Below are 23,168 nucleotides of genomic sequence, written 5' to 3' on the forward strand. Positions count from 1 at the left end.
TTTCTGTATTTCATTTTCAACAAATTTGAAAAATTTATTTTCACTTTGTAATTATGGGGTAGTGTGTGTAGATGTTTGAGGGGGAGAAAAAAATTATGAAATCCATTTTGAATTCAGGCTGTAACAACACAATGTGGAATAAGTCAAGGGGTATGAATACTTTCTGAAGGCTCTGAAGGCACTGTAGTGCACTACTTTTCATCAGGGCCTTGGTCAAAAGTAGTGCACTAGGTAGGAATAGGGTGCCATTTGGGATGCAACCCGTATGTCATTTCACACAGGGTTACAGAGGGAGATAAAACATGGGAGAGATAACTTTGGCACATTGAGAGGACATGAAGATAGGAGTGGGGTAGTGTTAGTAGATACGGGTATGTAGGGTAAAAGATAACAGGGGGTAGTTATGTTATGCCAACAGTCCCATATAGCAGGGGTCTCTAACCTTAATAAGAACCACAGAGGTGCACATGAACTCTGAGCAATACACACACACAATGTACAACACACAACATACACACACAGACAAAGACGCAACACGGCATCGAAGGCAAAGTCATGACCACACAAACTCACAAGCAGCAATAACACACACACACACACAAATAAATGAAGAAACTATTAGACACACACCGACACCGTTCCAGGAAAGGTGAGGGTGGTCAGGATGCGGTGCGGTGGCTAATCATAACGGAAGCACCTCATATTAAAAAGGGAGCAGGGATCGTTTGTATCAATCAGCGTTAATCTGGCCTTAATGTGTTTATTAAAGACAACATGAACTGCCTAGCAGAAAACCGTTTTACCGGGGAACGACCTTAATCAAATAAACCCAGGCTCTGTGCCATAACGTGCTTATTGTCATATGGTAATAACCACTGATTGAATAAAATCATTTCCAATGACAGAAAACACACGCACGCAAGTGTGTGCATATGTCAAGTTATAATGTCAGATTTCCAACCAGTCTTAATAAAGACCTAGGTGTCTTGATGGAGAGAGAGGGTCAAGTCAAAATGCCTGGCAGAGAAAATCATTACAAAAACCAACGACAAAGGGGAAAGACATTTAGAAACAAATGACCAAATTAATTAAAACATTAACAATGGAAGACATGCACAATTAAACCGGGGATGATGCGATCATGAATAAATGGTGGCGTCCTGTTGGGAAATGAATGAAGTGGGTTCTTGTTTTGTTTGGTCAATGACAGAGCTGAAATAGAGACCGATAGATAGATGCCTGGATTAGATGTAATGCTTCTATTACGGCTAGTCGAGTAAATGGAGTCTCATCTAATCTAAAACACACAAGTATTCCTGCTATTGACCGATTCCGATCTAAATTGTCTGCACAAATCAACCTGAGCTGCCAGACAGAAAGCTGAGCTGCCAGACAGAAAGTATAAACACAACCATAACCAATCTACAGTACATTGTAGCCTATATTTCTCTTGCAACTGTCACTCTACTTGTTTCCCAGGCACAAAATGGTCACCTCATACCCCAAATGCTCCCTAGACCAGGGCTCTACAACCCTGTTCCTGGAGATCCACCGTCCTATAGGTTTTCAATCCAGTCCCAGTTGTAACTGACCTGATTCATCTTAGCAAGCAACTATTTTCTAGAATCAGGGGAACTAGATGAGGGTTGGAGCAAAAACCTAGAGGACAGTAGCTCTCCGGGAAGAGGGTTGGAAAAACCTGCTTTTGACACGGATTTGCAATCAGTTTTGCGTTCATTCACCTGGCTTGGCACAAAATGACAGACGAGGCAGAGTGGGGAGGAAGCTGGGATCCAGCGGGGGGGGGTCAATGCCCGCATGAGGTGAAAGGTCACATCAGCTACACGCCATTCCAATGGTGCCAGGGGCGGCTGGCGTGGTTTCACCAGACCCCTGTCGACCTTCGTAGTGAATGACTGCTAACAGCTGGGCGCTCCGCTAGCTCTGATATCAGACACCGTGACCTCTGAACTGGGGCCGCGATACTGCACCTGGCTTGATATGTCTGGCACAAACCCACCTCTCCTCACATACTGTACACACACACCCACCTCTCCTCACATACTGTACACACACACACACACACACACACCTCTCCTCACATACTGTACACACACACACACCTCTCCTCACATACTGTACACACACACACACCTCTCCTCACATACTGTACACACACACACACCTCTCCTCACATACTGTACACACACACACACCTCTCCTCACATACTGTACACACACACACACCTCTCCTCACATACTGTACACACACACACACACCTCTCCTCACATACTGTACACACACACACACCTCTCCTCACATACTGTACACACACACACACCTCTCCTCACATACTGTACACACACACACACCTCTCCTCACATACTGTACACACACACACACCTCTCCTCACATACTGTACACACACACACACCTCTCCTCACATACTGTACACACACACACACCTCTCCTCACATACTGTACACACACACACACCTCTCCTCACATACTGTACACACACACACACCTCTCCTCACATACTGTACACACACACACACCTCTCCTCACATACTGTACACACACACACACCTCTCCTCACATACTGTACACACACACACACACACACCTCTCCTCACATACTGTACACACACACACACACACACCTCTCCTCACATACTGTACACACACACACACCTCTCCTCACATACTGTACACACACACACACACCTCTCCTCACATACTGTACACACACACACACCTCTCCTCACATACTGTACACACACACACACACCTCTCCTCACATACTGTACACACACACACACACCTCTCCTCACATACTGTACACACACACACACCTCTCCTCACATACTGTACACACACACACCTCTCCTCACATACTGTACACACACACACACCTCTCCTCACATACTGTACACACACACACACCTCTCCTCACATACTGTACACACACCTCTCCTCACATACTGTACACACACCTCTCCTCACATACTGTACACACACACACCTCTCCTCACATACTGTACACACACACCTCTCCTCACATACTGTACACACACACCTCTCCTCACATACTGTACACACACACCTCTCACATACTGTACACACACTCTCCTCACATACTGTACACACACACACCTCTCCTCACATACTGTACACACACACACCTCTCCTCACATACTGTACACACACTCTCCTCACATACTGTACACACATACTCCCCTCACATACTGTACACACATACTCCCCTCACATACTGTACACACATACTCCCCTCACATACTGTACACACATACTCCCCTCACATACTGTACACGCATACTCCCCTCACATACTGTACACACATACTCCCCTCACATACTGTACACACACTCCCCTACTAGCCTATGTTTTTATTAAACCGGAAGTAAACCAAAACAAATGTTGCTTACAGAGTTAAAAGACTGATGACTAATAGTCTAACCAGGCGCCGCTCCAATCTCTGAGGTAGCCAACCAGATGGGCTGAAAGACACGTCGCCCTGTTAGCTCCTAGCACAAGCATTTCACAGTACCTTATATTCCTGCTGTAAACTGTCTACGTGACATATACATTTGATTTGTGAGTAACTGGAAGGACGGTGGAAGAAAGTTAGCTAAACCAGGATGTAGTTAGCTAAACCAGGATGTAGTTAGCTAAACCAGGATGTAGTTAGCTAAACCAGGATGTAGTTAGCTAAACCAGGATGTAGTTAGCTAAACCAGGATGTAGTTAGCTAAACCAGGATGTAGTTAGCTAAACCAGGATGTACAGTGCCTTGCGAAAGTATTCGGCCCCCTTGAACTTTGCGACCTTTTGCCACATTTCAGGCTTCAAACATAAAGATATAAAACTGTATTTTTTTGTGAAGAATCAACAACAACTGGGACACAAACATGAAGTGGAACGACATTTATTGGATATTTCAAACTTTTTTAACAAATCAAAAACTGAAAAATTGGGCATGCAAAATTATTTAGCCCCTTTACTTTCAGTGCAGCAAACTCTCCAGAAGTTCAGTGAGGATCTCTGAATGATCCAATGTTGACCTAAATGACTAATGATGATAAATACAATCCTCCTGTGTGTAATCAAGTCTCCGTATAAATGCACCTGCACTGTGATAGTCTCAGAGGTCCGTCAAAAGCGCAGAGAGCATCATGAAGAACAAGGAACACACCAGGCAGGTCCGAGATACTGTTGTGAAGAAGTTTAAAGCCGGATTTGGATACAAAAAGATTTCCCAAGCTTTAAACATCCCAAGGAGCACTGTGCAAGCGATAATAGTGAAATGGAAGGAGTATCAGACCACTGCAAATCTACCAAGACCTGGCCGTCCCTCTAAACTTTCAGCTCATACAAGGAGAAGACTGATCAGAGATGCAGCCAAGAGGCCCATGATCACTCTGGATGAACTGCAGTGATCTACAGCTGAGGTGGGAGACTCTGTCCATAGGACAACAATCAGTCGTATATTGCACAAATCTGGCCTTTATGGAAGAGTGGCAAGAAGAAAGCCATTTCTTAAAGATATCCATAAAAAGTGTTGTTTAAAGTTTGCCACAAGCCACCTGGGAGACACACCAAACATGTGGAAGAAGGTGCTCTGGTCAGATGAAACCAAAATTGAACTTTTTGGCAACAATGCAAGATGTTATGTTTGGCGTAAAAGCAACACAGCTGAACACACAATCCCCACTGTCAAACATGGTGGTGGCAGAATCATGGTTTGGGCCTGCTTTTCTTCAGCAGGGACAGGGAAGATGGTTTAAATTGATGGGAAGATGGATGGAGCCAAATACAGGACCATTCTGGAAGAAAACCTGATGGAGTCTGCAAAAGACCTGAGACTGGGACGGAGATTTGTCTTCCAACAAGACAATGATCCAAAACATAAAGCAAAATCTACAATGGAATGGTTCAAAAATAAACATATCCAGGTGTTAGAATGGCCAAGTAAAAGTCCAGACCTGAATCCAATCGAGAATCTGTGGAAAGAACTGAAAACTGCTGTTCACAAATGCTCTCCATCCAACCTCACTGAGCTCGAGCTGTTTTGCAAGGAGGAATGGGAAAAAATTTCAGTCTCTCGATGTGCAAAACTGAGAGACATACCCCAAGCGACTTACAGCTGTAATCGCAGCAAAAGGTGGCGCTACAAAGTATTAACTTAAGGGGGCTGAATAATTTTGCACGCCCCAATTTTTCAGTTTTTGATTTGTTAAAAGTTTGAAATATGCAATAAATGTCGTTCCACTTCATGATTGTGTCCCACTTGTTGTTGATTCTTCACAAAAAAATACAGTTTTATATCTTTATGTTTGAAGCCTGAAATGTGGCAAAAGGTCGCAAAGTTCAAGGGGGCCGAATACTTTCGCAAGGCACTGTAGTTAGCTAAACCAGGATGTAGTTAGCTAAACCAGGATGTAGTTAGCTAAACCAGGATGTAGTTAGCTAAACCAGGAAGTAGCCTAATGGCCCTCGCGGATGGACTACTTACCGGCGAGGAGGAAGGTGATGAGGCAGGTCTCTTTGGGCATGTAGAGTTTAAGGCGGGAGCCACTGAACACGTATTCTACCACCGCCTCTGAGCGGCCCGCTCTCTGGAGGAAAGGCAGGAACTGCTTGGCCTTCTGTGTTTCCTGGAGAAGAAAGAAACATGTTCAGAGTAGCAGCTTCACCCTAGAAATGCAGATCTTCATGTCAATTGGATGGTCTGATAGTGGATCATACACCTCAGTCTTAGTCCATCCACTTATGCAGATGAGTAAATTAGGTTGAAGTTCATTGTGTGGGGTTTCTCGGTAAGGGTGAAGGGACCAATGATTTCACCATGACATTGCTAGGCCTCATCTCTCTTTCTCCCATTCTGTTGAGTCACTGGCTTGATGGGTACACCAAGGCCAGAATTACAAGCGTGGCTAAATCATTGCGTATTCAGACAGGCTGATGAATCAATGGCAGAGAGAGAGAGTTATATTAATAAATACACAGCTCGGCCGGCAGGCCAAGGCAGGCAGGCCAATGCAGCCACAACAAACCAGGCAGTGACTCACTAGCACTCTCTCATGATTTAGATGCCGTGGGGTGGGAAGGTGTGTGTAGAGGAAGAGAGATGTGTTCTGGCAAAACAGATATATGTACTGGGTGAGGAGGATGAGGAAATATGTTGTTGACAAGGTGGAACTATTCCATCAAGCGCCAGGTAGCTCAGGATTGCAGGGTGCAAAGTCAACATTGCTGTGGTGATTAAAGTTACTGGGCAGGAATCTAGCCCTACACTACACATTATTTCTCTGTTCAGATGAACTCTTAGGATGGAGAAAGATGGCCAATGGGAATAGGGAAACAGGTGAACACAAATATATACCAGCTGGGCTGGGGGGCAGGAGTCAGGAGGGACTGTGTTTATGTAACCTGTGTTGGGGGGGTGAAGAGAGAGAGAGAGAGAGAGAGACAGAGAGAGACAGAGAGAGAGAGACAGACAGAGAGAGAGACAGAGAGAGAGACAGACAGAGAGACAGACAGAGAGACAGACAGAGAGACAGACAGAGAGACAGACAGAGAGAGTGCCCCAGTGCCATATCCACCCAGCACCTTTGTAAGTACTGTACACACACACCCCACTGTACTCCATTATATATCCCCACTGTATTCTTCTCAATATAACCCACTTCATCTACATAATCCCTCTCGGGAATATCCCTGTGTGTGTGTGTGTGTGTGTGTGTGTGTGTGTGTGTGTGTGTGTGTGTGTGTGTGTGTGTGTGTGCCACAGGCGGAGAGCTGAGGATCGGGTTGTTAGCTGCCATTTCTGTATTTTTATTAGAAAGCTCATTACATTAGCCTGGCCCGGCCACTACAGCCTCCACAGCCCAGCTCTCCAGCCAAGAGGGAGCAGTACTTTAAGATGGAGGAAGACACACACACACACACGCTTGTTCTCCCTGACTGGCAGAAGTCATCAACAGATTGGCATGGTATCAAGGATCTATTCCTGGGCGGCTGTCAGTCTTCAGAGTGACGGGGAAACAAGCTGACATGTAAATGTGTCGTATCCCCTCTATGGTTGCAGTGAAACACAGAGAGGGCTGCTGAGAGAGATGGAGCGTCTTTAGAGAGGGGGCTGGGCAAGATCAACACACACACACACACACACCTCATTACACTGGAGAACAGCGTGTGTGTCTATGCGGGCGTTAAACAATAACACACGTCCTAGACTGACTGCCCAGACTGACTGCCCAGTCCATTAAAGCACGGTCTTCTTGTAAAACAAAGACTTAAGGTGGACAGAATGAGAGGGAGGGACTGTGTGTCCCCAGCCGTCATTCCTTTATGTGCTTTAACACACGTGGTCCGTGGGGAGAGTGTGGAGAGAGTGCGGGGAGAGTGCGGGGAGAGTGCGGGGAGAGTGCGGGGAGAGTGCGGGGAGAGTGCGGGGAGAGTGCGGGGAGAGTGCGGGGAGAGTGCGGGGAGAGTGCGGGGAGAGTGCGGGGAGAGTGCGGAGAGAGTGTGGAGAGAGTGTGGAGAGAGTGTGGGTACGTACGTGCATCTCATTATTCCCCGTTAACACATTTTATGGGCACGGAGTAAAATCTAATCTTCATTTAGTGAGCAGCCCAATCAATTTTCACAAGCAGAGACGCTGTCTGCTGTCCCTGGAACACGTAAACAACTTCCTGGATGACTTTATTAACACAGAGGGAACTATATTTAGATGGGACTTTATTGCTATAATATGGGGGGGGGGGGGGGGGGGGGGGGTTGGCATTATGGATATTACTTAGAGTGAGTCATCTATAGATCAGATGACAAGGTTTGTCCTGGGGAGTGGCTTGGGAGAGACTGGAGGGCATTGAGACTGGGGGGTCAAGGTTTGGCAATTATATTATCAAGAAGAATGTTGGCCCTAGAATGTGAATGAACATTGCACACACACACACTCTCCAGGGGGAAAAACACACAAGATATAAGCCTAGTCACATAACAGTAAACACACACAACTATTCCTCAAAGACACACACACCCACATTTCTCTCTCCCACCCACACTCTCACACTAATCCATCTTACCCCAGAGATATCAGCCACTCTGTGGATGGGGACCTCCTTCTTGCTATGCAGCCCTTTCCCGTTCTTGATTGCCCTGTGATCAATCAGAGGGAGAGAGTGAGACAGAGCGGCCACCATTACGGTTCATCCCATCATCCAGCGAGTTAAGGAGAACCATCAGGTCTTTGAGCCGCAGAGGAGAAATGAAGCTGTGGGTAATAAACACTCAGAGAGCCATTCCGGCTCAGAGGGGGGATACAGTTTCCAAGCTCCACGGCTCCACCATGAGGATCAGCGGCAGAGGGACTTTGCGTGTAATCTATACCCTTAAAATGGAAACTGCAATGGTTGGGGGGGACGAGGGAGTGCATTTTCAGTCTGACCCTGACGGCTGGTGTGATGACAACCTGTTCAGATTCCTACTGGAAAGGGGCTGAGTGCTACAGATGAAGATGACGAAGATGATGGAAATTGTGGCAGTCAGTGTCATCTGTGGGTCAGTGATGTGTGTGTGTAAGAGATGAGGGAGAATGAGAAAGGGAAGAGAAGGAGTTTGAGGAGCCCAGAAAGAGACAGAAGGAGAGAGAAGGGTAGCATGGGAAAACACTTGCACAAACACCAAGGGTGGGTCGTCATCTATCTGTTAACCGGAGATCTTCATCTTTAGTGGTGTATTAAAGCACGTACTAAATCTCCCGGTGCACATAATTATATTCACAGACACGTGTAAAGAGAAGGCCTGATTCAGTGTGTGTGTGTGCGCGATAGAGCGACACTCAGAGGCCAATACTTTCGTAGAAAATTAGAGCCGCGCAGGGGTGTAATCAGTCTAAACGAGAGTTTCTACTGGACAAATTCAGGTAGGTCCTTCCCTGTTTTGTTCAGTTTGCTTCCATTTAAGAAACTTTTTGCAACAGAATCGGAGTAATGAATACACCCCAGGCCTTGTAGAGGTGCTGATTTACGACACAGGGAAAAATGGCCACCTCTGACCAGTGTTGTTCAATACTTTGCCATGATGCAACACACACATATTCGTATTGTATCCCTAAGGGGAATACACTTCTGTTGTTGCATGAGCGTGACAGAAAGCATTTTCATTTAAAGGGAGGTTTAGTCAAGCTGGTTAAATCAGTCAGGTTTAGTTTTCAGCATTAGAAACCATTTTGGGGCACTGTGCTTACCGTGCCTCTGCAGCCAGTAGCTCGTCGTAGTGGGATGAGCGCTGGTCATCATCCTGTCTGTAGCGGATGACCGTGGCAAAACCTTTACTGACCAACGCCTCGGCTATGTTACTGTGGAGGGAGAGAGAGAAACAGACAGAGTGAGAGAAACAGACAGAGTGAGTGAGAGAAACAGACAGAGTGAGTGAGAGAAACAGACAGAGTGAGTGAGAGAAACAGAGAGAAACAGAGAGAGTGAGTGAGAGAAACAGAGAGAGTGAGTGAGAGAAACAGGGTGAGTGAGAGAGAGAAACAGAGAGAGGAAGACAGAGAGAAAGACCGACAGAGAGAGAAAGGGAGGTGATTTTAACCCGTGTTTATTTCTCAACACAGTTATTATACAGTAGAAAGCTTCAAGGCTGCAACACGGCCCATCAATACACCAAAAAGGGCGCGGGGGCAAGCCCAGAAACACTGAAGAAACACAAGCCCAGAAACACTGAAGAAACACAAGCCCAGAAACACTGAAGAAACACTGAAGAAACACTGAAGAAACACAAGCCCAGAAACACTGAAGAAACACAAGCCCAGAAACACTGAAGAAACACTGAAGAAACACAAGCCCAGAAACACAAGCCCAGAAACACTGAAGAAACACAAGCCCAGAAACACTGAAGAAACACAAGCCCAGAAACACTGAAGAAACACAAGCCCAGAAACACTGAAGAAACACTGAAGAAACACAAGCCCAGAAACACTGAAGAAACACAAGCCCAGAAACACTGAACACAAGCCCAGAAACACTGAAGAAACACAAGCCCAGAAACACTGAAGAAACACTGAAGAAACACAAGCCCAGAAACACTGAAGAAACACTGAAGAAGCACAAGCCCACAAACACTGAAGAAACACAAGCCCAGAAACACTGAAGAAACACAAGCCCAGAAACACTGACGAAACACAAGCCCAGAAACACTGAAGAAACACAAGCCCAGAAACACTGAAGAAACACAAGCCCAGAAACACTGAAGAAACACTGAAGAAACACTGAAGAAACACTGAAGAAACACTGAAGAAACACAAGCCCAGAAACACAAGCCCAGAAATACAAGCCCAGAAACACAAGCCCAGAAATACAAGCCCAGAAACACAAGCCCAGAAACACTGAAGAAACACTGAAGAAACACAAGCCCAGAAACACTGAAGAAACACAAGCCCAGAAACACTGAAGAAACACAAGCCCAGAAACACTGAAGAAACACTGAAGAAACACTGAAGAAACACTGAAGAAACACAAGCCCAGAAACACAAGCCCAGAAATACAAGCCCAGAAACACAAGCCCAGAAACACTGAAGAAACACAAGCCCAGAAACACTGAAGAAACACAAGCCCAGAAACACTGAAGAAACACAAGCCCAGAAACACTGAAGAAACACAAACCCAGAAACACTGAAGAAACAAGCCCAGAAACACTGAAGAAACACAAGCCCAGAAACACAAGCCCAGAAATACAAGCCCAGAAACACAAGCCCAGACACAGTGAACAAACAAGATCAGAAACAGTGAACAAACACAAGCCCAGAAACACTGAAGAAACACAAGCCCAGAAACACTGAAGAAACACAAGCCCGGAAACACTGAAGAAACACAAGCCCGGAAACACTGAAGAAACACAAGCCCGGAAACACTGAAGAAACACAAGCCCGGAAACACTGAAGAAACACAAGCCCGGAAACACTGAAGAAACACAAGCCCGGAAACACTGAAGAAACACAAGCCCGGAAACACTGAAGAAACACAAGCCCGGAAACACTGAAGAAACACAAGCTCGGAAACTGAAGAAACACAAGCTCGGAAACACTGAAGAAACACAAGCCCGGAAACACTGAAGAAACACAAGCCCGGAAACACTGAAGAAACACAAGCCCGGAAACACTGAAGAAACACAAGCCCGGAAACACTGAAGAAACACAAGCCCGGAAACACTGAAGAAACACAAGCCCGGAAACACTGAAGAAACACAAGCCCGGAAACACTGAAGAAACACAAGCTCGGAAACACTGAAGAAACACAAGCTCGGAAACACAAGCCCGGAAACACTGAAGAAACACAAGCCCGGAAACACTGAAGAAACACAAGCTCGGAAACACAAGCCCGGAAACACTGAAGAAACACAAGCTCGGAAACACTGAAGAAACACAAGCTCAGAAACAGTGAAGAAACACAAGCCAGGAAACACTGAAGAAACACAAGCCCAGAAACACTGAAAAAACACAAGCTCAGAAACACAAGCTCAGAAACACAAGCTCAGAAACACAAGCTCAGAAACACTGAAAAAACACAAGCCCAGAAATACAAGACCAGAAACACTGAAGAAACACAAGCCCAGAAACACTGAAGAAACACAAGCTCAGAAACACTGAAGAAACACAAGCCCAGAAACACTGAAGAAACACAAGCTCAGAAACACTGAAGAAACACAAGCTCAGAAACACTGAAGAAACACTGAAGAAACACTGAAGAAACACAAGCCCAGAAACACAAGCCCAGAAACACTGAAGAAACACTGAAGAAACACTGAAGAAACACTGAAGAAACACTGAAGAAACACTGAAGAAACACAAGCCCAGAAACACAAGCCCAGAAACACAAGCCCAGAAACACTGAAGAAACACAAGCTCAGAAACACTGAAGAAACACAAGCCCAGAAATACAAGCCCAGAAACACTGAAGAAACACAAGCTCAGAAACACTGAAGAAACACAAGCTCAGAAACACTGAAGAACAACAGAAGAAAGCTTAAAGAAAATGTGAAAGACAATGACTGACTAACTAACTGACTAGCAAGTCAAGGTCCCGGCAACATGGCGAGGTGAGAGAGACCTTCGAACCACAGCAAGCAGAGGCAGCATTGTTATTTCACAACCACAGAAAGAGGGGGAAGGTGAGAGATAGAAGTAGAAAGATAACAGGTGAGAGTTTGATGGAAGGGCTCTGCAGTTAGCTCAGAGCCCTTAGGCGCCCATGTAACAGCTAAAGTGGATGGGAGTGAGTGCACTTGGTGCAGGCTCGTCTTTCCAAAATGTTTTGTTAGCCTGTCGGCATGCTAAGACCGTGATTGAGTAAGTTTGGTGGCTCCTCGTTGTGGTGAAATGTTTTTATTAGGTTTTCTGTTCAGATTAATTGGAGGGGGAGTGCGAGAGAGATGAGGCCGAGAGAGAGAGCGAGAGAGATGAGGCCGAGAGAGAGAGCGAGAGAGATGAGGCCGAGAGAGAGAGCGAGAGAGATGAGGCCGAGAGAGAGAGCGAGAGAGATGAGGCCGAGAGAGAGAGCGAGAGAGATGAGGCAGAGCGAGAGAGCGAGAGAGAGAAAGAGAGCGAGAGAGGCAGGCCGGCAGAGAGAATAAAAACAGGAGGAGTCTAGTAAAACTGCCTTCAATTGAGATGTGGAGTCAAAAAGAAAAGAGAAAAAACAGAAAAAGTCATTTCCCCCGTCCTCACTGTTTCATTTCTCAGTCTTTTATAAATTGAGACAAATTGAGCATCACATCACGAGTGGTTTTAATGACTTTCACATCTTCTGAATGGAAATGTGGAGGCAGATCAGCTAACACTGCAAAAATGTTGGACTAAGTGTTGCAAATTGCCTTCAAATTAGACACTTTAAAAAAAGTTGGAAAAGCATATTGTTTTCATTTCATAGATCTCACATGACTGGGATGGGTGAAAACAACATGGTGGATCTTTCACTTTGACCCATCCAGGTTGTCAGATTAGTGCTTGTTCCAAAGATTGTATTTATTCTACCTTCATTTATAAAGGCAAGTCAGTTTAAAGAACAAACTCTTATTTACTGAATGACCTAGCCTGCCTGACTATGCATTTATAAAGTATGAGGAAATGAGGTTGACGTGTCCTTGGGAAATCAGACAACCTTTAATACAACCTTAAATTAGCCTAAAAGCAGGGTACGGTCAAACAGGCCTTTTCCACACCCCTTTCCACCAGTCCCCACTCCAACACTAACCATCTCAATGGTCGTGGTATCTAGGACGTAGGCTGCTAGCCTGCTGGCACTCGCTATCTCCAGCTAGCCCCCCTGCTGTGCCTCTCTCCCTCGCCTTGTGCTAAACGGGTAGAGGGGTCTGGCTCACCACGTGGAGAGAAATATGGTGCGCCATAAGACGGGCACGCACGCACGCACACACACAGCACCTCAGAGCCTGAGGGCGGCCCGGCCACCTGTTACCCACAATGCACCGCAGTACGTCTGCCTGGTAATTGGGTGACCTACGCTGGCCGGGCGTTGCTGCTAACTAGCGGTGCCGTGTGATAAGGGGGGCTAGCAGATGAAAGGAGAGGGACTCCGTAGCTCCAGAACATGTCTTAACAAGGTCTTTCTTCCATTTGTATGAGTGAAAACAACCTCAGAGGGCGTAGCCGGGCGACATGTTGACCTGAAGGGGTGTGAATGAACTGTGTGGCTTGCCCACGTTGGTTGCTCTTTAATGCAGTTGGCCTGTACTGTGTACATTTAACCTGTTCTATTGGGCCTTTGTAGAGCTTTTATTTCTCCTTGAACTGTCTTGTCCTTGTCCATTACATCAGTGGCCTACAGACAGATATTCACTTCAACTGATTCTAAGGAATATAGATATATACGGCCTAGATCAGTCCCCTTCAATCATAGCATATTGTGCATGTTTGTTCCAGTCCAGTACTAACACCCAATTCAACTTTCCAACGAGTGAAATACAGTAACTTTGAGCCGACTCTGCAGTGTTACTACTGGAGTAGAACAAAGCTCTGCACTATAGGTGTTTCCGGAGCCAGGATTGACAAACGCTCGTCTGGACTACTCATCCTGTCTACAAGCAAGGTGACAGACGGGGTGACACAGACATGTTAGGGGTCAGCAGAGGTCGACGGTGCAGGGGGACAAGTTGGTGTCCAGATAGGTATACTCACATGCCGCCGATGGTGACCGTGGCACAGGTGCGTTCTGCAAAGGCGGGGATGGTGCTGGTCTCTGAGGAGCTGGTGGCAGCTCTGATGTAGTCCACCGTGACGTTCACCTGAAACGCCATGTCACAGGAAATGATGTCAATGCCATGTCACAGGAAATTATGTCAGACAACTCTCCCGTCAAACAACTCTGAAGGTTGATTTAAAAGAGCCACCGTGTCTTTAGTGGACTAGAGACCTCAAGTCCTCACGGTCACCGTCATGTAATATAGGGTTGAAGACAGCGTATGACTGCACACGTGGGGAGATTTGGAGTCAATTTGTGTCAACGTAACATTAGTGATGGGGGGAATCGATAAAGTTACAAAACTCCAGTATTTTTCCTTCATAGCTTGTTCTCCATCTTTTTAAGTAGGAAGTCAATTTGTTTTCAGCACCTTATTTACATGACTGATCAAAACTCGTTTTTCTCATGACTCTCTTGTCCCTCTGAAGCAGACAATGGTGAGCAATATGTTGGGAACATCAAGTCGTAATAAAATCAAGGCATCGACTAGTCAAAGTTTTTCAAATAATTAGAAATACTGGTCATGAAAATGCAATAGACAGACGTGTGTGTGTGTGTGTGTGTGTGGTGTGTGTGTGTACGGGCTAGTTTACAAGGTCACCCCCAGTCAGTGTGAATCATGTCAGGCTGGACTGTAGATCTCCCCAGAGGAGCACTGGGGCTGTTTATAACTCCACGCTCACAAACACACTCACGCGCCCACGCAACCAAGAGGTGGCAGATTGCTATCCAACACGGACAGGCCCAGCAGCACACAGCGGGTGGAGGAAAAACAGTGTTTAGATGGGGAACAACCATTTCCCCCATTCCTCCCTTCCTGGCCGACAGAGCAAACAGAAGCAGGGAAGCAGGGATGAATAGGATAGGTGGGGACCGGCAATGACATTCCCTAAGCCCAGGATGGGAGCAACAGGGAATCTACAATCTGGGAATCTCCAGGCCTGCATTTTTACTCCATCATACAGTTGAGCAAACAAAGAGCTATTCCGTCAGAGAGAGGTGCGAGGGTCCCAACCGTCCCAGATGGTGGAGTCACAAAGAGGTGGGAGAGGAGACGAGGGGGGCGTTGTCATTAATCTGAGGGCCTCACTGGACAAGGACACGGTGATGGAGTGTAGACAGGATTATAGGAAATGGATGTCCCAGCATGCTCTCTGCTAAGTTGGCGTCTGGCAAGGGTGGGTGGTAAGATGGGGATGTGAGAGAGTGGTAGAGAAAGAAGCTAGAACGGCCTAGCGACAAGAGGGTTTGGGGCTACAGTGTAATCGTAAAAGGGGACTAAAAGGTGTCGTACTACAATTGAGGACTATGTGGAGCGATGTAGCGCTTTGTAAAACAATAGGGCACAATCGTAGGGTTTATCATTGGTAGCCTAGCGGTTAGAGAGTTTGGCCAGTAACCAAAAGGTTGCTGGTTCGAATACCTGAGCAGACAAGGTGAAAAATCTGTCGATGTGGCACTTAAACCTAATTTGCTCCAGGGCACCGTACTACTACGGCTGACCCTGTAATACAACACATTTCACTGCCTCTGTCCAGTGTATGTGACAAAATATATTTAATTCTACAAAATGGCTGAAGCATTTACTACCCTAAATGTTATTGTGTGTGAGTGTTACTAGAAGTCTTCAGAGGCCATTGCATCTATTTTCATGTTAAAGTAGACCTAACAGAATGAGTGGAAAGTTCCCCTATAACAAACCAAAACACAAGGCTCAACTTCCACTTAATATAGAAAACTGCCTGGACTACACAACATATTGCTGTCAATAACATTGGTATAAGATGCTCTTAGTAAAATTCCCGCTAGCAAACACACACACACACTTCATGACAGAAAATAAGCATAACAACCCAATCTGATCGGAATAATGGAAATGTCATTTAGCGCAGACTTCCTGCCGAGGCTCCTCATTTTCCCACAGCGGAACACGGCTGTAAGCTTTTTTGTGCCTCAACAAATAAGGCATTTATTCCCCCCATAAAAGATGGTTTTGGTTCATTTGTGCTTTGTGTCGCGTCTCCTCCCGAATCTACACATCTTCTGTAATGGCTCTGCATCGTTGGGCAGGGATAATGACTTCAGATGAGGGAAGGAGGAAGAGTGTGAGAGAGGGAGGAGAGATGGAGAGAAAGAGAGGAAAGGAGCAGAGATGGAGAGAAAGAGAGGAGAGGAGCAGAGATGGAGAGAAAGAGGAGAGGAGCAGAGATGGAGAGAAAGAAGAGAGGAGCAGAGATGGAGAGAAAGAGAGGAGAGGAGCAGAGATGGAGAGAAAGAGAGGAGAGGAGCAGAGATGGAGAGAAAGAGAGGAGAGGAGCAGAGATGGAGAGAAAGAGAGGAGAGGAGCAGAGATGGAGAGAAAGAGGAGAGGAGCAGAGATGGAGAGAAAGAGGAGAGGAGCAGAGATGGAGAGAGAGGAGAGGAGCAGAGATGGAGAGAAAGAGGAAGATAAAGATTAGAGGAAAAAATGAGGAAAAAAGCAGAAGGAGGAAGGAGACGGAAAAAAGAATAGAGCAGATTTTCAGCAGAGCACGACAGAGAGGGAGAGAGTCTGACCCCATTAAGTAAAGTGATGATAGATTAAAAGGTTTGACAAAGCGATGGTAGATTAGAGGATCCAGCAGATTCTCCACAGACCAGTGTGCAGATCTCGAGATAGAGAAGTCATTTAGAAGAGACCCCTAGAGGAGAGGACTGGAGGGGGATATCTGATGAGGAGGAGTTGGGGAAGAAATGTGTTTGTTCCGACTGGGATCAGGGGCTCGGAGATTCGCTTAACTGGTTTTTATTTATTCCTTATTTTACCAGGTAAATTGACTGAGAACACGTTCTCATTTACAGCAACGACCTGGGGAATAGTTACAGGGGGGAGGAGGGGGATGAATGAGCCAATTGTAAACTGTGCGTGTGTGTGCGGGCGTCTGCGTAGATAGAGTGTAGGTAGATAGAGTGTAGGTTGTCCAAGTACAAAGCATGCTTGGTCAGACACAGGGATGTTTTGCTGCAGAGCTCCCCACACCAGCCACAGTGTGAGTGGTTGAGTTTAATAATCTGGCGCTAGGTGCAGCGGGGAAAGTCTAATACATATTTTATGGATTAAAAACTGAGCCTCGGCTCTGCTCAAACACACAGCTGTAATTCCAGCGTCTTAAAGCCCCGGGTGGAGAGAGACATGACTTCATAGCAGTGTTGATGTGCTCAGATGCCCTGGTGTTGTTAACACAGTAAAAGCAGCTGGCTATCATTTAGGGAAGTGGGGTGAACTGCAAACTCCACACAAAGTCCCATCTGGGATCTGGACCTGGGGACCTAGTGACTCCTGTGAACTGAGCAGGCATGCATAAAGAGAAACACAAACACGTGTGCATACCGCTACACACACCGACTGCTCCCACTATAGTCAAACTGGCAACACAAACGCCACGGTGACTCACTTTACATTCCCACACACGTTATAAAAAAAATATTTTTAAAACTGCTATTCACTGTACTACACTCACGCAGCAGAACAGGAGCCACTTTGAGCAGGCCGGGATTATCTGAATGTGCTCTCCCCTGATAAGTGGATTAATGCAACGTTTCCATTGGACTTTTTCTGCTGAGGCTGAGACCCGGCGCATTGAAAAGAGGAACAGCACTACTTATAAAGTTAACCAAATCTAGCTTTGGATTATGTCACCGAGCGAAACAGCTATTTCAACACGGTGAGAGTCGAGAGAGAGTGAGACGGAAATAGAGAGAGCAGAAAGCACTTCTCTGCAGATTTACCTTCATTACCCGACACGAACAAACTTCTCAGGCTTTCTGGCGTCTCTGTCAGTGTGTTGAGGGATAGAAGGAAGAGAAGCGACCTGACATGGACTCCGGTCCAGTCGAACCATCTGAGGCTTGTGTACAGCACTTCAGGGCCCATATTCACAGCGGCTGATAGTAGAGGCGCTGATAGAGGATAAGTCTTTTAAAATTCAGAACCAATCAAATGATACGGATTATATATATATATATATGATATGGAGCTGATCCTATATCAGCACTAATCTTGTGATTAGCAACCTGAAGTCTATGGCCTGAGATTGTACACTGACTGACTGTATCCATCCACTCTCTTGATTTCCTTTCAGAGCCGTGTGTGTGGGTGTTAAGAGGTCAAATAACACTTGGACACATTTGAATCAAAAAAACGATAACTGGGATTCAAAACAAATGTTCTCCTCACACATCAAGAGAACGTTGGAATTGAGATGCCTGGTCTGGTTAAATTCTCTGTTGAACTTTATATTCTTAAATGTAGAAAAACAAATGTTGTTTATATGACTAATCCCTGAAACTTGGTTATTAAAATGTATTGAAAGAGGTTTTATTGTAGCCCAGAATCATTAAGAGGGTAGTTTGGTATTTTCCTCCACTTGTGCAAGTCAAAAAAATAACCAACTACCTCAGTCACACATTAACAGCTCTTAACTGATGCTCTGACATCCATTTGATACGGACCCAACCTCTGATAACAGAAACCCTTTGAATATTGGACACGCTTCATAACAGATGAAAAGTATCTCAGACATCTTGATAGAGATGGAGACAAGGGGACATTATTATTTTATACATCTCTTAAAGTGGAGCACTTTGAGGCTTCCTCTGGCTGTCTGCCAACTTACTAAACAGACACTTTGAATGATTGATTGATTGATTGATTTTATTGTATTTCAGTGTTGTACGCCTTTTATGCTTAAGTCGATGACAATAGTGTTCTGTGGGGAAAAGTTGGTTCAATTCCCAACAACCACCATTGGTGGACTGTATGATACAACCTTTGACCTGTCATGTAAAACCCTCTTTCGGACCACTCGGGACTGAAGAGGGGCACCTTCTGATGAGGGATACCCAGCGGGTGAACCCAATTTGGGGATGGCAGCACTGCTTGCACAACGTCCCACTGGATTTCGAGGGAGCGAAAATAACTTGTTCAACTAATGTAGTCTGCCGTGCTGTGTGAGGCGAGGGCAGAGCGCGGGCGGCTCCGAGCTGGGGCTTTCGGGCGTATCGTGCCCTCCCGAGCACCAGACGCGTCTGAAAATACCGCAGAGTACCACCGTGTCAAGTCCCAATTACCCTGCTGATGAAGTAAAGTGATGGTGCCGGTCGTGCCGAGCAGAGCTAAGAGCGCTAAAAGAACCCAGTGCAGGTTCTCAAATTAAACCAGGCTCAAAGGCTTTAGTACTACATTTAAACATTACTCATTTAGAAGACCATCTTATCCAGAGCCACCTACAGGAGCAATTGGGGTTAAGTGCCTTGCTCAAGGGCACCTAGTCGGCTCTGGGATTCGAATCAGCAATCTTTGGGTTATTGGCCGTAACGCTCTTAACCGCTAGGCTACCTGCCACCTACGGTACTGTCAAATCTCTTCTGTCCTCCTTTGTGTTTGCTGAGGTAAAATGATGGTGTCTGTGGTGGCCAGCGAAGCAGGAGAGACAAAAACAGCCACTGGACATGATCAGAGAACTCCCTCTCTAATTGTTGCTGTAGTCAAAACACTGGTCCTTCTGCATAGCAGGACAAAAGCATTGGTAGGACTGTCAAATCTGCTTGTTGGATGGTTTAGCTTCCACACTTACTTAGTGAACTGGGTTCCCTGACATTTCCCTTTTCTGCAGTCAAAATGGGATCAAAACAGAAGCACATTAGGCCTATATGCAGTCAAAGATCAGCATTACAGCCCTTTTCCTTCCATGTACGTATTGGTACATTCACCCTAGTCTCACACCACTGTACCCTTACATCAATACAACACTTGATGCGGCTAATCATCTCAGATTCTTCCTTGTCGTGCTTTCTAACTCTGGTTGCCATGGCGGCCGAGGGCAGTGAACCTACCTTCAAGGTAAAAATAGTTTGGGTATCAACATTTATCTAGGAATCGCACGAAAAAACATGTCCATTCTCAGCCGAGCCGTGTCTTAGCAAAAACACAGGCTTTTAAAGAACAGGAGGAAACTAGTGATCAGCCAGGGTTTCAAATACTTAATAATTGTTGCCCGTTTGAGTTGGTGAGCCTCAATATACAGTGGGGAGAACACTGTATATTGAGCAGGTTTTCCTACTTACAAAGCATGTAGAGGTCTGTAATTTTTATCATAGAGACACTTCAACTGTGAGAGACGGAATCTAAACCAAAAATCACATTGTATAATTTTTAAGTAATTTATTTGCATTTTATTGCATGACATAAGTATTTGATACATCAGAAAAGCAAAACTTAATATTTGGGACAGAAACCTTTGTTTGCAATTACAGAGAGCATACGTTTCCTGTAGTTCAGGTTTGCACACACTGCAGCAGGGATTTTGGCCCACTCCTCCATACAGACCTTCTCCAGATCCTTCAAGTTTCGGGGCTGTCGCTGGGCAATACGGACTTTCAGCTCCCTCCAAAGATTTTCTATTGGGTTCAGGTCTGGAGACTGGCTAGGCCACTCCAGGACCTTGAGATGCTTCTTACGGCGCCACTCCTTAGTTGCCCTGGATGTGTGTTTCAGGTCATTGTAATGCTGTAAGACCCAGCCACGACCCATCTTCAATGCTCTTACTGAGGGAAGGAGGTTGGCGGCCAAGATCTCGCGATACATGGCCCCATCCATCCTCCCCTCAATACGGTGCAGTCATCCTGTCCCCTTTGCAGAAAAGCATCCCCAAAGAATGATGTTTCCACCTCCATGCTTCACTGTTGGGATGGTGTTCTTGGGGTTGTACTCATCCTTCTTCCAAACACGGCGAGACCAAAAAGCTCTATTTTTGTCTCATCAGACCACATGACCTTCTCCCATTCCTCCTCTGGATCATCCAGATGGTCATTGGCAAACTTCAGACGGGCCTGGACATGCGCTGGCTTGAGCAGGGGGACCTTGTGTGCGCTGCAGGATTTTAATCCATGACGGCGTAGTGTGTTACTAATGGTTTTCTTTGAGACTGTGGTCCCAGCTCTCTTCAGGTCATTGACCAGGTTCTGCCGTGTAGTTCTGGGCTGATCCCTCACCTTCCTCATGATCATTGATGCCCCACGAGGTGAGATCTTGCATGGAGCCCCAGACCGGAGCTGGAGTGGAGCCCCAGTCTGATTGAGTGTGTGGACATGTGTGGACATGTGTGGACATGTGTCCTTAATACAGGTAATGAGTGGAGCACAGGAGGGCTTCTTAAAGAAAAACTAACAGGTCTGCGAGAGCCGGAATTCTTAATGGTTGGTAGGTGATCAAATACTTATGTCATGCAATAAAATGCTAATTAATTACTTAAAAATCATACAATGTGATTTTCTGGATTTTTGTTTTAGATTCCGTCTCTCACACTTGATGTGTACCCATGATAAAAATTTGTAGGAAAACCTGCAAAATCGGCAGTGTATCTCCCCACTGTACCAATAGAAAACGCTCCGTTTCAAAATATTTAAGTTCGGAAATGATGATATTGTACTGTTTTCCTTTTGCAACCTTAAATTGTGAATCCAAATCTAATCAAAAGAACGGGGGAATGTTTTAGTCTCATGCTGTATGGATTGGGCTACAGCGAACAGTGAAGTGAAGCTCTACACCTAAACTGTCATCACTTCAAAAGAATAGGAACAAACGGGGGAGGGCCTAGCCTTCTTAAGGAATATACTGCAATGGATGAACACAGTGCCGTACTCTCAGATTTTATAAATGACTGAATGGGAGAGGTGGAGGAATCGAATCAAGGATGAGGGGCAAAGAAGAATGAGAGGATAAATAAGACGATGCTGGATTGAAATACCATTTGAAAATCATTTGACATACATTAGCTGGGCTTGATTGAGCATGCCTGTTGCAATGGAACCAACTGAATAGTCGCAAAAGTTCCAACCCCCCGCCAAACTGGCACTCCACGCAAGGCTAAAGCAATCGCTGAAAGTATTTGAAAGCTTTCAAAATAGTGTTTCAATCCAGGTCTGGTTGGAGTCTCATGCACCTTCCCAGATGATATAATCCATTTGAGATATAGATCTAGTCGACGTGCAATGATTTTAGAGTCAGATGCATTCATAACTGTAGATACGTCTACTAATTCTGATGCCTCTGTGCATCTACACGTTTCAATCAAGGCCTAATCTAAACCACAAGGGCGGGGTGATTAATAGTGTGGTTATTGCAGAAACAAATCATACCGCCATGGCTGGATCTTCTGGGCTGACTACATCTTCAATGAACTATAAACCGAGGAGCTGGAGCGGAAAACCTGCAAAATACCCTGAACACGCACTCACTCATTAAACAGACCATAAACAGCTGCGCACACAACCACAAAATCTCTTGTACACACAAACTCTCTCCCTCACACACAGACCACCACCAATCAAGCTCTCACTCCAGGCACAGGAATGTTTGAGTTGTTTTCTAACAGACCCAGGAGTACAACTTCTCTCCGTAAACCACAGCAGCACTAGAGTGCTTCTCCTGGACTGTCAATGTGCTGGACGTTTATAGTGAATGCCAGCAGAAGCACTGGAGGACGTAAAAAAGGTACTTCTCATTTCCCGGTGTTAATGTGATGTCACTGTTAAGTAGCTCTCTGTAGCCATGGAGGTATATCCATCTGTAGTAAGAGCAACACAGGGTCCACTGGCCAATTCACTGACAAACGTCAGGTTCAGCTTGCTTATATAGAGCAGGTACTACCCGTTTGCTGAAATGGTTGCGAGAACGCGAAGTTCGCAAAGTTTCGAGAGCACTTTCAGGAGGTGCTGAAACCCAGAATTCTTCTCAACCACCGAGAATGGATGCATATCCACGGCTATAAACATACTTCAGAATGCTGTTCATTGACTACAGCTCAGCTTTAAGGCACTACAGAGGGCGTAATGTGTACGGC

The 23,168-nt window shown here is 45.7% G+C and overlaps 1 protein-coding gene across 1 annotated transcript in view; it reads right to left on the reverse strand.

Moving 5' to 3' along the window:
• The window catches only part of LOC139393228 (staphylococcal nuclease domain-containing protein 1-like), a 334,741-nt gene that overhangs the window by 258,774 nt on the left and 52,799 nt on the right, over window positions 1–23,168 (reverse strand). The window contains exons 12-15 of the mRNA XM_071141677.1: window positions 14,223–14,329; window positions 9,276–9,386; window positions 8,113–8,185; window positions 5,538–5,679 (exon numbers count right to left, since the gene is read on the reverse strand). Of these exons, the coding sequence (XP_070997778.1) occupies window positions 5,538–5,679; window positions 8,113–8,185; window positions 9,276–9,386; window positions 14,223–14,329 (433 nt within the window). The remainder of the gene's footprint in view (window positions 1–5,537; window positions 5,680–8,112; window positions 8,186–9,275; window positions 9,387–14,222; window positions 14,330–23,168) is intronic.

Source organism: Oncorhynchus clarkii, chromosome 33 (assembly GCF_045791955.1).
Source record: "Oncorhynchus clarkii lewisi isolate Uvic-CL-2024 chromosome 33, UVic_Ocla_1.0, whole genome shotgun sequence".
Lineage (NCBI taxonomy): Eukaryota > Metazoa > Chordata > Actinopteri > Salmoniformes > Salmonidae > Oncorhynchus > Oncorhynchus clarkii.